At 44.5% G+C, this 14,964-nt stretch overlaps 1 protein-coding gene across 4 annotated transcripts in view; it reads right to left on the bottom strand.

The window, feature by feature from the left end:
- Window positions 1–1,443: 1,443 nt before the first annotated feature.
- Window positions 1,444–14,964, bottom strand: part of ZBTB5 (zinc finger and BTB domain containing 5) — a 50,795-nt gene continuing 37,274 nt past the window's right edge. For all 4 annotated transcript variants that reach the window (XM_035252269.3, XM_035252273.3, XM_002743096.5 and 1 more), the window contains exon 2: window positions 1,444–5,835. In XM_035252269.3, the coding sequence (XP_035108160.1) occupies window positions 3,801–5,831 (2,031 nt within the window). In that variant the 5' untranslated portion in view covers window positions 5,832–5,835 and the 3' untranslated portion in view covers window positions 1,444–3,800. The remainder of the gene's footprint in view (window positions 5,836–14,964) is intronic.

The raw sequence follows: 14,964 nt of genomic DNA on the forward strand, positions 1-14,964 counted from the left end.
TTTCCTAAAAAAAAAAAAAAAAAAAAAACAAACTTTAAAAATACAAAGAGCATTTGCTTACCCCTTCAAAGTCACAGCATTCAGTGATCTGCCTGGCTCTGCTTCCTACCCCAGCCCTCAGCCCCGGGCATTTTCCTTATTGCAACCTGTCCAAACCACCTTACCCCTAATCTTCTGTGCCCAAATTCCTTCACTTGTTCCTCACCAGAAGAACCCAGTTGTGACCATGGCACTTGAATCTGATATCTAGACCATCCGGAAAATTAAAGAGCACTTCCAGAAAAGGAGAGAACTGGAAGAAATGAGAACTAGGTAAGGACCTAATACTTTTACTTTGGTCAAGAACAATTAAGAGGTAAGTGGGTTTCTTTCAAAACTAATTTCAGTACCTACGCACATTGTTCCCTTTCCCCATCTTGTCCTTCTCCAGCCCCTCCCTGCCCCAGGTAGATTTTTTTGGTTCAATTTTGCTCTGTCGCCATGCTGGAGTGCAGTGGTTTGATCTCAGCTCACTGCAACCTCTGCCTCCTGGGTTGATGCAGTGCTCCTGCCTCAGCCTCCCTCGTAGCTGGGACTATAGGCATGTGCCACCACGCCCAGATAATTTTTGTATTTTTAGTAGAGACAGGGTTTCACCATGTTGGCCAGGATGGTCTCAAACTCTTGACCTTGTGATCTACCCACCATGGCCTCCCAAAGTACTGACATCACAGGTGTGAGCCACCGTGCCTGGCTGGATGTTTTTTTTAAAATCACCACCTTACCTACTCCTCTCCAAGGTCAGGCCACAGCACTACCATTGACAAAGCCCAGCTCTGTGCTCAAAGAATCAGCTTCCAGCTCTTCCCCATTGCCAAGCCAAACTGGTAGATGGGAGTTTCCAACTTGGGAGGCAGGTTGAGGGAGTAGCACAAGATTACGCAGACATTCCAAGAGCAACTGGGTAGGCTGATAACCAAAATCTCATGCATGTCCATAGCTCAAAGACAAAAAAGGAAAGCGGGGGATGGCAGAAGGGAATGATTTGCGAGGAACAATCAATAACTTTATTTTTTGTTTTTGAGATGAAGTCTCGCTCTTGTAGCCCAGGCTGGAGTGCAATGGCGCGATCTCAGCTCACTGCAGCCTCTGCCTCTGCCTCCCAGGTTCAAGCAATTCTCCTGCCTCAGCCTCCCAAGTAGTTGGGATTACATACGCATGCCATCACACCCAGCTAATTTTTCTATATTTAGTAGAGACGGGTTTCATCATGCTGGCCAGGCTGGTCTCAAACTCCTGACCTCAGGCGATCTGCCCACCTCAACCTCCCAAAGTGCTGGGATTACAGGTGTGAGCCACCACACCCAGCCTGCTAATAGAGGACAGCATTATTTTCTAGGTTAGCAAAGAGGTATTACCCTCTTTTGTTTCAACCTTAACCTAAACAAAGAAAAAGAACACATATTTAGAGGCATGAATATGACAAATTTTTTATTTCAAAATCTCAAGTTGTAACCAGCATAGCACCACTGACACGGATGCCTTGATAGAGCTTTATGATCTGATCACCAGAAAAGATTCTACATGATCATGCCAGACTATAATTAAGGCTAACCAATCAAAATTCAGGTACCCAATACCAGTTATAATCCAGGTAGAGACTACACATCATAGGAACCCTGGGACTGGTTTCCCAGGGAACCCTGGAAGAATTTTTTAGGTGCTACAGCATGTACAAGGACACTGGTCCACAAGCTTGCTTCTCACACATAGAAACTGACCGACTAAGAGGTAGATGAGAAATTCCAGGTTCCATCTAGCAGTGGAGAGGCAGAGCTCCAACACGTATCAGAGATAAGCCCCCAAAGCAAAGTCCACTTAGCTTCAGCAGAGTTGAGTGGGCAGGCTCCTGGCACTCCAAATGGAAGGAAGGAGGCCTGCACCGCTCTGCCTGTGTCACTGGCTCCTCTCCCTGGGTCTAGGGAGGGCCTCTCTTCTTTTCTCCAGGCTAACCACCTGTGTCCCAAGGTTAATATCACAAGACACTGGTCCCTACATCATGTAGAGGGTAGATGTGGAACCTTCTAATCCCATGTCAGACATAACTGCTAACAAGGAGCCACACATGACACAATTTTACAGGTGACCCCCCATATCCTCCAATAGGCTCTTTCCCACATCTACTTGAAAGGAATCACAGGTTTTCCTCTGGGCTTGTTTTCCTGGGAATCAGTCCATAGGAGATGCCAAGCCCCCCGGAACATGAAATTATCCACAGATGTGTAACTGCACACTCTAGATTAACAGGAGAGAAAACACGCAATTTTTGCTTCCAGCTATACATACCTTTCTGAACACAAACTGAATTTATCTGAATTATGCATGATGGTTTGGTATCTCTAAGCTATAGAAAACAAAATGAACTCATGTTCATGTATGAATTAAACTGATTTCATGAGTGCTAGAGAGATGCATTAACCTGTGCTGTTCCCCTGGATGCACACTTGCCCTCACACAGATGCCTCGGTGTGAGTGTCAGAGGACAGTAATGTGAGCCTGTAGGGCCCAGAGATGCCCTGGCCTCCAACAGTCTCAGATGCTACTTGATTCCTTCTATGCTATGGGCTGCCTAACTCTCTAGCCTGGAAAATATTCATGCATGAACTATGAAATCCATGTTTGGATTTCAACAATTTTAAACATTTGGTATCAGATTGGGGGAGCAACAAATAAAATTTAGGGTCCCTACTGTTAAGTTTAGTACGTAACAGTAATAAAACCCATGGGGACATTTTTGGTTAATTTGTCATCGAAAACGGTAACCTAAACCTGGGAGAGATGCTAATGGGGAGAGGAGTGTGAAGAAGTGGAGAACAGGCTTGTCCTTGGGTAGGATCTGTGAGCCTAGAATGGCCCTCAACATTTGGATGGAGCAACAGGTAAATGTGCCGTGAAAGACCCCACAAAACATGACTCCACATCATCAGAACAAAGACAAAAACACAAGCTGTTTTCTGACTTCCTAACGTGGAACTGTAACTTCAGTAATACAAGTTGGTTAAAATACTGCTAAAACAGCACATACAGAAACAATACCTTGTCACTCTCTACAAGTACATACTCCATTTACAATTTTGTTTTTAAACCAGAAAAAAAAACTGTTAAAACATTTGTCCAACAGTGATGTATTTAAAAGTATATACACCTAATAGTCCAAGAGAATGCTCACTCTGGACCCAGTGTCAGCACCAAGCTGCAGTGTCTGTGACTGCAAATCAGGTAAAAATAAAAAATACAGTACTTTCTGAGGCCTAGGACTAGCTCATGATACACTTTAAAGCATTTGTGGCAGATAGGCGTGTCCTCAAAGGCCTTCCTTTTAGACAGGCACCAAATCACCACTGGTTACACATAAGTGCATTTTGCATCACTGTACAGGGATATAATATTCCCATCAGAAGGTATAGGAAATTTAAATGCTACATAGTTTTACAAAAATTGCTAAAAAAACTTTTTTTCACTTCGATTTTTAAATTTCTAAATGTGCCACTTTTACCATCAATTACAAACTATTTTCTGACTGCATTACTCAACCCTAAGGAAGAACCTGGTTTCAGGGATTGCATCCCTTTCCCAAGATGTGCACTTCACTCAGAAATGCGGCAGCACAAATACTACACATTAGTTCTCCAGTTATTAGTTGCTGAACTGTTTAGGAGCCACTGGGCAGCTGAAAGCCTCGAACCCAAAGGCATTAATTGCTTACCAAAAGAAATTCAGTCCGACAACTGGCCTCAGCATTGTCTTGGGAGGACAAACAGCTAGAGCAAAGTGCTGGGAAGATTGCTGCTCTGCCAGCGCAGGCAGGTAGTCTTTGAGTGCTTATACAGGTGGCTGGACTGACTAAACCTCTTGCCACACTTCAGGCAGGCATAGGGCTTTTCACCTGTGTGAACACGGATGTGCTTCTTGCAATCTGTCAAAGTCAGAAAAGTTTTGCAGCAGATTTTGCAGGCATACTTGCGAGCTCCCTCTACAACCAAAACATTGTGCTCTGATAAGGCCTTCTTACACTTTGACAGGACATCAGCAGATGCCCTGGTCAACTGTGGAGGGCCAGACTGGGAAGGATGGCCATTTTCAAATGAGGATGTAGCTCCATTCATCATTAGCTGGGAACTGGGAGAGTTTTCTGGGATCTGTGAGCTCCTGACGGAAGTTACAACTGGCATTTTGGGAGCTATGCGGCGGTAGTATGGAAAGTTACTGGCTGCTCCCCTTGGGGAACCTATCATTACCCTGGAGAATGAGGAGTGGAGGCCCAAACTAGACCTGGAAAAGTCCATCCCAAACTGTTCTCCTTGGTAGCCTGAAGTCTGCACACACGGCAGGCCCATCACCTCCTGCATAGGCCTGACGAAGTGGGAGTCTGTAGGTTCACTAAATGGGTTCTCTACATGGGAGCCAGGGGCAGAGGAGGGGCCACCTGCAGGCCCAGCCTCTGGACTCAACAAATAGGGGGCCTCGCTCTCCAGCCTGCAGTCACTAGTGGTATTTGGGATATTATCATCATTGTTCTGATTTGCAGTAAAGTTATTTCCTCTGCTCTTGTTAAGAAAGTTTGAAATACTAAAAGTGGACTTATGCTCTAGGTTATTTGTGACTTCCAAAATGTGGATATCACCTACCCTGTCTGTGCTAGACTGGGGATCTGAAAAACTCCGATCACTGCTTTCAGGGCTGAGGTCTATCTTCTCAGCACTGACCACAACTCCTTCCACTTCCACAGACTCACTGCCTTCTGCTTGTGAGGTCACATCACTCACTTCATCCTGAGGCTCAGGCGAGCTCAGGGGCTCAGATTTAACTACCACTCTCATGTGCTCCTTCTCACTGAGGCCAACCTCAGGATTTTCACACTGAAAACTACTTTTCTCAGTTGCAGCTTCCTGATCAAAACTAGTCTCAACCTGAGTTGCACGAGAGGCCATAGACAACTGTGCCATGTTGCCAGCACTGTTGTCAGACTGGCTGGGCACCTGGGCATCTTCTTGAGTGCCAAAAGACTGATCAAATATGATAGCACTGTCTTCCTGGTTATCAGTCATTCCATCGGCTTTAGGATTATCCACAATTTTGAGAGAATCTGGTGAAAAGAACTCCTCCCGAGAATGAACCCCCGGAGGCCCATTCTCTGGTGTAACATCTGAAATGGCAGACTCTTCCATGGAGGGTCGCAGGCGCTGCCTGGCCCGCTCCTCTGCAGACTGCTTGCGCTTATGAAGACGTCTCATGGGGAAGGGCGTGCGCTGATCCAGGTTACTGCGCATGGAAGAGCTCATGGGGGCTGGCTGCTCCTCACCAGTCTGGCTGGAATTGAGGGCTGAACTCACGATGCTTAGTCCCAGCTGCTGTAACATAAAGGAGCGCTGCATGCGGGCGCTCTGCTCCTGAACACGCTCACTGGGGGGAGACATGGGCAGCGTCCTTGTTGTTAGGTAATGTTTACATGCCTTAACAACAGAGTTCAAATGCAGGTGAGAGGCTGCCAATAAGACATCCATAACATTGCTCTCCCCTAGCATGAGGGTGGAGGTATACATCATGTCAATCAGTGCAGCAAAGGCCTCTGCTGTCACCACCTCGCTATCCAGCTGGATCATGTTCATGGTCTGATCTCCTTCTGCCACTGAGAACAGTGCTCGGAAATGTGTGCTGCATGCTGCTAGCACGGAGCGGTGGGCTTTAAAGTGTCTATTCCCCACTACAATGACACAATCACAGAGCTGGCCATGAAGTCTCTGGTAGTTCAGCTGCTGGAAGATTTGTTCAAAGTGACCAGGAAAATCCATGATCCTACAGGAAAACAAAGAAAACGTTAAGACCTAGAAAAGCTTCAGTCAAAGTCAGAACATAAAGGGTGTGATGAAAAGAGTGGAAAGGATGGCCAAGCGTGGACCTTTGAAACCTGTGATATCTCTGATGATGGGCACATACACTGAGAGCGTGTCATATAAGGAGCAAATGCCAATTCAGCCATCAGCCCAGCAGACATGCACACATGTGGGCTCTGCTACTGACAGGGTCCCCTCCCCTTTACTATTCGTATGAGCCACATATACCACTGAGGGTCTAAGTTAGTAAAGACCAGTGTGTGAGTGATGGCATATCTATCCCACAGAAGTTTGTTAGAGTTCCACATTCCCTCAGGATGAGGAATGAATGCCAAGAAATTCCAAAGTCTTAGTAACCTTAAACAAGCAAGAAGAGCAAGTCAGTATTAGTGTGGAAGATTTCCAGTTATAGATGGTAGCAGATTGCAAACACATTTGCCCCTGCTTATTCCTGAAACCGCACTAAAAAGACACTAAGCCGGGCATGGTGGCTCACGCCTGTTAATCCCAGTACTTTGGGATCCCAAGGTGGGCAGATTACCTGAGGTCAGGAGTTTGAGACCAGCCTGACCAACATGGTAAAACCGAGTCTCTACTAAATATACAAAAAATTAGCCAGGCATGGTGGCAAATGCCTATAATCCCAGCTACTCGGGAGGCTGAGGCAGAAGAATTGCTTGAACTCAGGAGGCAGAGATTGCAGTGAGCCAAGACTGCGCCCCTGCACTCCAGCCTGGGCGACAGAGCAAGACTTCATCTCAAAAAAAAAAAAAACACTAGGGCCAGGTGTGGTGGCTCACGCCTGTAATCCCAGCACTTTGGGAGGCCAAGGCAGGTGGATCAAGAGGTCAAGAGATCGAGACCATCGTGGTCAACATGGTGAAACCCTGTCTCTACTAAAAATACAAAAAATTAGCTGGGCATGGTGGTGCATGCCTGTAATCCCAGCTACTCAGGAGGCTGAGGCAGGAGAATTGCCTGAACCCAGGAGGCGGAGGTTGCAGTGAGCCGAGATCCCACCATTGCACTCCAGCCTGGGTAACAAGAGCAAAACTCCGTCTCAAAAAAACAGACACTAAAGTTTTTTGGTTTAGTTGTTGTTTTAAAGGTATAAACCCACAAGAAAAAAGAAAATGAGGCAGCCTTCAATAGCATTCTGAAAGCTGGGGAGCAGGTAATTGAGTGCTAAGTGACTGAGCACACCCCAAAAGCTAAAATCCTAAACTGGCAGTGGATAAAACAACCTGACATAGAAATCCCTTTCCTGAAGCCAAGGAACTGGTTGCCCTTGCCAGGGAAAATGGATTGAAGGTGTGGCTAAGACAGGAACCCTGGCTGAAAATCTATCCAATAAAAAATAAAACAAACCCTAAGCCAGATGCCAGTGGCTCATGCTTGTAATCCTAGCACTTTTGGAGGCTGAGGGGGGTGGATCACCTGAGCTTCAGGAGTTTGAGACCAGCCTGGGCAACAAGGTGAAACCCTGTCTACCAAAAATAGAAAAAATTAGCCAGGCGTGATGGTGTGTGCCTGCGGTCCCAGCTACTCAGGAGGCTGAAGGGGAAGGAGGGGAGAATCACTTGAGCCTGGGAGGTGGAAGTTACAGTCAACAGAGATCACATCGCTGCAGCACTCCAACCTGGGTGACAGAATGAGACCTGTCTCAAAAAAGCCAAGCATGGTGGCATGCATCTGTGGTCCCAGCTACTTGGGAGGCTGAGGTGGAAGGATCACTTGACCCTGGGAAGTCGAGGCTTCCGTGAACTCTGACTGTGCCACAATACTCCAGTGTAAGCAACAGAGCAGGATCCTGTCTCAAATAATAAAATAAAAATACGTGAATGAATAAGAAAAAGGGAAGGAATTAATCAGGTCCAACATCTGACTACAGAAAGAGAAAAGGCAGAATAGAGGGGGAAAATGATATAAGACATGGTATTTTTAAAAATTCTGAGAACCGAAGAAATCTGCTTATTAAAACTAGCAAGGCCCAACAAGCACTCAACAGTATGAATGAAGATACAAATTCCCACACTAGGCTGATATCCCGAATAAAATTGGCATTCATCTTTGCCACAGCAGCACTGAAAGCTAGAAGATGACAGTTCCTTCAAAATTATTCAAGATAGTAATTTCCAACTTAGAATTCCACACCCAACCAAAATATTCATCAATTATGACAGTAAGCTAAGGCATCTTCAGATAAGAACCAAAGGTTTGCTGGGCACGATGGCTCAAGCCTGTAACCTCAGCACTTTGGGAGGCTGAGGCGGGTAGATCATGAGGTCAAGAGATCGAAACCATCCTTGTCAACATGGTGAAACCCCGTCTCTACTAAAATTACAAAAAATTAACTGGGCACGGTGGCACGTGCCTGTAATCCCAGCTACTGAGGAGGCTGAGGCAGGAGAATTGCCTGAACCCAGGAGGCGGGAGGATGTGGTGAGCCGAGATCGCGCCACTGCACTCCAGCCTGGGTAACAAGAGCGAAACTCTGTCTCAAAAAATAAAATAAAAAAAGAACCAAAGGTTTATCCTTTCTCAAGAGGCGACTAAGATGGTAGGAAACAGAGACCCACCAGAGAAGACAGGCAAAGGGAATCCCAAGAATGATGATGAAGCCCAAGATAACAATTAGGCAGGCCTGGAGAGCAAAAGCAGTCAGACTGGAGCAGGAAGGACTTCAAGGAGCGGGTCTCCAAGGAGGGTGGAAAAAAGGAATGGGTTTAGAATCTACCAGTTCTATCAAAATGCAAAGATAGGTCATTAAAAAAACAAGAAGGACCAGGAGCAGAGGTTCATGCCTGTAATCCCAGCACTTTGGGAGGTGAGGCAGGCAGATCACAAGGTCAGGCGTTTGAGACCAGCCTGACCAATATGGTGAAACCCCATCTCTACTAAAAATACACAAGTTAGCTGAGTGTGGTCGTGCTCGCCTGTAATCCCAGCTACTCAGGAGGCTAAGGCAGGAGAATGGTTTAAACCCGGGATGCAGAGGTTGCAGTGAGCTGAGATCACGCCACCGTACTCCATCCTGGGCGACAGAGCCTGACTCTGTCTCAAAAAAAAAAAAAAAAAAGCCGGGTGTGGTGGCTCACGCCTGTAATCCCAATACTTTGGGAGGCCGAGGCGGGAAGATCATGAGGTCAGGAATTCAAGACGGGCCTGGCCAACATGGTGTTGTTGTACAAAACGATTTGTACAAAAAATACAAAAATTAGCCAGACATAGTGGTGGGTGCCTGTAATCTCAGCTACTCATGAGACTGAGGCAGGAGAATCACTTGAATGTGGGAGGCAGAGGTTGCAGTGAGCTGAGATCCTGCCATTGCACTCCATCCTGGGCAACAAGAGCAAGATTCTGTCTCAAAAAAACAAAAACCAAAACAAAACAAAAACGAGAAAATTTAAAATGGAGCAATGATTAACTCCAGGAAAAAAAAAAGACTGTTTACTTGTAGGATACAATATGTAGTTCATTTGTAGGCAATATTTACACAGTCATAAAATATGTACACTAAACCAAATGTGAGATACTGGGATGAGGAGAGAAAGCAACTTTGCATGGGGGGAGGGGACATAGGAGAAATGGTATAATAAAGTTAAATCCTCACTTTCCTTATTAGTCTAGAAATACAGCCTGAAATAGTTTCTCTCAAAAAATAGTAATATAAAAAAAAAATAGTAATATAAGCATGTTATTTAGAAATACAGAAGTTGGCCAAACATGGTGACTCATGCCTGTAATCCCAGCACTTTGGGAGGCCAAGGTTGGTGGGTCCCTTAAGCCCAGGAGTTTGAGACCAGCCTGGACAACATGGTGAAACCCCATCTCTTACTAAAAATACAAAAACAATTAGCCGGGCATGGTGGCGCATGCCTGTAGTCCCAGCTACTGGGAGGCTGAGGTGGGAGGATCACCTGAGCCCGGAGTCAGCGGCTGCCATGAACAGAGATCACGCCACGGCACTCTAACCTGGGAGACAGAGTGAGACCCTGTCTTAAAACAAAAAAAAAAGAAATACATAAGTCAACAGTAGAAGAAATAGCTGAAGTAACTGAAAGTGGTTGCCTCTGGGAGTGGGTTATTGATGGGGAAAAGGATGGGACAGGGGACTGCTGTTTTGTTTCTTTTTACCTATAAGCCTTATGGAACTACATGGTTTTAAAAATATAAATGTAGGCTGGGTGTAGTGGCTCACGCCTGTAATCCTAACCCTTTGGGAGGCTGAAATGGGCGAACTGCTTGAGCTCAGGAGTTCGAGACCAGCCTAGGCAGCAGGGCAAAACCCCATCTCAACTAAAAATACAAAAAGTAGCCAGGCATGGTGGCAAGTGCCCGCCATGTAGTTCCAGTCTATTTGGGAGGCTAAACGGGAGGACTGCTTCAGCCTAGGAGGCGGCAGTTGCAGAGAGCTGAGATCACATCACTGTACTCCAACCTGGGTGACAAAGCAAGTCTTTGTCTCAAATAAATACATAAAAATGTATACAAATACACAAATCAAATTTTAAAAAACATGGTAGATCCATGACATTCTAAAGGGATACACCTGAGGTCTTTGCAAATCTCCAAAATTCACAAATACCATTATGGCATTTCATAAGAAGGCAGCATGAGTGCCAAGTGGCTCCCCAGGCCCAACCACTTGCTCTGATGCCCCAGCCTTACAGGCCAGGATCCTAGAAAATAACTGAAATGGCAAAGTCTAAGTCCACAAAACCCAAGGGTCTACTGTGGCAACTGAGACTATTTATTATGCTATTCTGGTATACCTTGAAAGTTAACTATTGGAAAAGCAAAATGCCTCAAAGCAGAAGCTACATGTCGGCCATATTCTTCTGCCTCCAATGTTTGTTCACCTTTGATGAATTTCCAACAACAAAATAGATCACTAAAATACACACTTTCCCACTGAGGTGTCTGCTCTTTGCTATCACGTATGAGAGATCAGATCTCCAAAGATGCAGCTACCGCCACATCGCACTTGCCAGCAATGGCAGGCAGCAGCACACATATCCCAGGTCCCCACCCAACTCACCCAGGCCCCACAGAACTCAAGGCTTTGGAGACATTAAATGAAATGCAATTACTGCTCCTAAGTTTATAGCCCTGCCTTAGAAAGTACACTCATATATGAATAAGTGCCAATTTCCAGAGGGGTGATTATTTTGTAGCAGTAACAGGGAAGAAACATTCTGGTTAAAGGAATAAAATAAACTAAACAGAATTGTGGTGGAAAGTTGTACAAGCCTTAGAGTTGCTCTAAGAACTAAGTGACCATGGAAGCTTGGGCCCAACAGCAAAAACAAGGAACACCAGACACTCCGTGTTACTGCTTTCTCTCCTACTGTGGGAAACAGACCCAGCATATTAGTCTGTTTTCACACTGCTATAAAGAAATATACCCAAGACTGGGTAATTTATAAAGGAAAGAGGTTTTTTAATTGACTCAGTTCTGCATGGCTGAGATGGCCTCAGGAAACTTGCAATCATTGTGGAAGGTAAAGGGGAACCAAGGACCTTCTTCCCATGGCGCAGTAGACAGAAGAGTATGAGTGTGTGAAGGAGAAACTGTCAAACACTTATAAAACCATCAGATCTTGTGAGAACCATTATGAGAACATCATGGGGGAAACCACCCCACTGATCCAATCACCGCCTTCCTTCCACAAGTGGGGATTACAATTTGAGATGAGATTTCGGTTGGGAAAGAGCCAAACCATATCACCCAGCATTGTAGTAAGTCTCACTGGTGATAGTAACAGAGGTAATGGTACTGGTAATAAAATATATATATTTTAATATGTGTGTGTGTGTGTGTGTTTTTTGAGACAGGGTTTTACCCTGTTGCCCAGAGTAGAGTGCAGTAGCATGATCATAGCTCACTGCAGCCTTGAACTCCTGGCTTCAAGCAATCCTCCTGCCAGCCTGGGATTATAGGTATAATAAAATAACAGTAACTACTGCCTAAGAGCCTGACAGTCCTTTTACATTATTTCTAATCTTCAAAACAATATGGCAGGTGGGAATTATTTTCCTGACTTAATAGATGAGGGTGGTCATAAAAGACTGACTTCCCAATTAAACAGTATTTCAACAACCAGGCAGACTGATTTAAAAAGACATGCTCCCCCCCCCCCCTTTTTTTTTGAGATGGAATTTCACTCTGTCGCCATGCTGGAGTGCAGAAGCGTGATCTTGGCTCATTGCAGCCTCCACCTACCAGATTCAAGTGATTCTCCTGCCTCAGCCTCCCAAGTAGCTGGGATTACAGGCATGCACCACCACGCCCAGCTAATTTCTGTATTTTTAGTAGAGACGGGGCAACATGGCAAGACCTCATCTCCAAAATCAATAAACAAATTTTTTAAAATTATAGTCCCAGAAACACCATTTCGAGGAAATTTTCCAAGAGCTAGGGACCTTTGAAAAGAGCTACTGAAGTAGCTAAACACAACCCCAACAACCACAGAGGTTTAACTAATACAGGAAGATGGGCAAACATTACATACAATGTTTTAACTTCTCATCAGCCTAGAGATCCTGAGCTCTGTACTAGATCCCCCATTATAGTCCTTGAGACCAACTCAGGTTCTCCAGGCTCCTCTCAAAGCATCCTTTCAGGATGCTCAGAACTTCCCGTTATGCCTTGTTAGCAGACCATCTTCGGGGAATACAGAGGATAATGTCTGCACCGTAACTATGATTCTACCTTGGGAAAGTGGGACTCACAATTTGCAGGTTATCCAAATGTGAAGGAGGGAAAGGGTGTTCAAAAGATTCTGTGGAGCTGCAAATAAAAGATGTCCACCATAGCATCCCTCAGAGAAATAGGGCCCCTCTACATACATGTAATATCCAGGTGATTTCGGAAATGCATAGTTTTACTAAGAGGTGATCTGCCAGGAACCAAAACCACAGAAAAACAGATGAGTTGATGTTACACGGTAACATCTTCAACTAGCAATTTATTAAGTCCTGACTACTCTGCCATGGACTGTGCTAAGTAGGGTGAATTTATTAAAACAAAATTTAAAATGATTTGTCTATTTATTTAAACATAATAATAAACAATTACATGTTAATGTAACATTTTAATAAAAAATAACTGGGCTGGGCACAGTGGCTCACACCTATGAAGGAACGCATAGGCGGGAGGATCACTTGAGCCCAGAGTTTGAGACCAGCCTTGGCAACATAGTGAGATCCATCTCTATAAAAAGGTTATTTAAAAAATAAATAACTGTATTTTCCAAAAACATAAGAGGGACATTGTTTTACATTTTGGAATTAACAGACAACAACTAGATTTTCAAATTTGTGTCTGCATTCAGGCATCACACATTACATGGCCTCTGGAAAACTCCACCATACATTTCATGAAAGAATGAATTAAAAAAGGGCCCAGCATGGTGGCTCATGCCCATAATACCAGCACTTTCAGAGGCCAAGGTGGGCAGATCACTTGAGACCAGGAGTTTGAGACCAGCTTGGCCAACATGGTGAAACCCTGCCTCTACTAAAAATGCAGAAATTAGTCAGGCATGGTGGCACATGACTGTACTCTCAGCTACTCAGGAGGCGAGGCATGAGAATACTTGAACCTGGGAGGTGGAGGTTGAACTGAGCCAAGATTGCACCATTGTACTCCAGACTGAGCGAACAGCATGAGACTCTCAAAATAAATAAATAAATAAATAACGTAAAAGATGTAGGAATTAAAGAGAAATTAGGCAGCGTAAAGGTACAGAAGTCCTCAGTAAGGTTTTCCTTTTAATGAAAACCAGCCCCAAATAATTTTTTTTTTTTTTTGAGACAGTTTCACTCTTGTTGCCCAGGAGTGCAATGGCACAATCTCAGCTCACTGCAACCTCTGGATTCAAGTGATTTTCCTGCCTCAGCCTCCTGAGTAGCTGGGATTACAGGCACCCACCACCATGCCTGGCTAATTTTGTATTTTTAGTAGAGGCGGGGTTTTTCCAAGTTAGCCCGGCTGGTCTCCAACTCCTCACCTCAGGTGATCCTCCCGCCTCAGCCTCCCAAAGTGCTGGGATTACAGGCGTGAGGCACCATGCCCAGCCTCCAAATCATTTTTATTTTGTTAGAAAGAAAATGGTACTGGTAATAAAATATATAGTCTTTAATATGTGGTGTTTTTTTGTTTTTTTTTTTTTTTTTTTGAGACAGGGTTTTACCCTGTTGCCCAGGCTAGAGTGCAGTAACACTTTGTTAGAAAGAAAAACGATTTGGGGGTTGTAAAATCCTGCTGCAGACATAAATGCCGGCAATTGTGCCAATCATGTTCAAAATGGCAGCTCCATCTTCCCTTCTCTTTTTCAGCAACATGTACAGTAAAGAGTAGACAATAGGGCAGGCCAAGGGGAAAGCCCATTTGCATAATAAGATTAGGGTGGAGTGGCAGCCTTCCCTGTGTGCTAAACATCACACCTGATCAAACTAATCTGTGGGCCCCATGTAAATCAGACACCACACCTCCTCAAGCCTGCCTATATAATCTGTCAAACTGCCACGGGCTGGTCTTTTCCTTTTGGAAGCCTCTCTCTCTCTCACTAGAGAGAGAGCTGTTTTCCTTTGTTTCTCTTTCTTTTGCTTATTAAACCTCCTCTCCTAAACTCCTCGTGTGTGCCCATGTCATAAATTTTCTTGGCCCAAGCCAACAAACCCCAGGTATTTACCCCAGACAATGAAGCTGCTTCAAAAAAAGCAAATAAGTCTTTGTATCATTATAAAAAGTTCTGACCTCACAGATCCCTTGAAAAAGTCTGAGGGGCTTATGTGGTGGGTCACTGGACTATATGAACTGCTTATCTAACAAAAATTATATTTGGAAGACAGAAAAATGAGTAATATGCATTAAAATTCATACAGCAAAACTGGCAGAATAACAAAGAGAAATTAACAAATTCATAAAGAACAAACAGTCTTACTTTTAATCAAGGAGATGTCGATAATGCCTAAACTGAAATTAAGAATTAGCTCCAAGTGTATTATTTAATATATACATGTAATGACCAAAAGAATTAGCTAAGAGTTGAAAACGGTAGTCTTGGGGAAGAGAAAATGGAAA

This window comes from Callithrix jacchus, chromosome 1 (genome assembly GCF_049354715.1).
Source record: "Callithrix jacchus isolate 240 chromosome 1, calJac240_pri, whole genome shotgun sequence".
Classification (NCBI taxonomy): domain Eukaryota; kingdom Metazoa; phylum Chordata; class Mammalia; order Primates; family Cebidae; genus Callithrix; species Callithrix jacchus.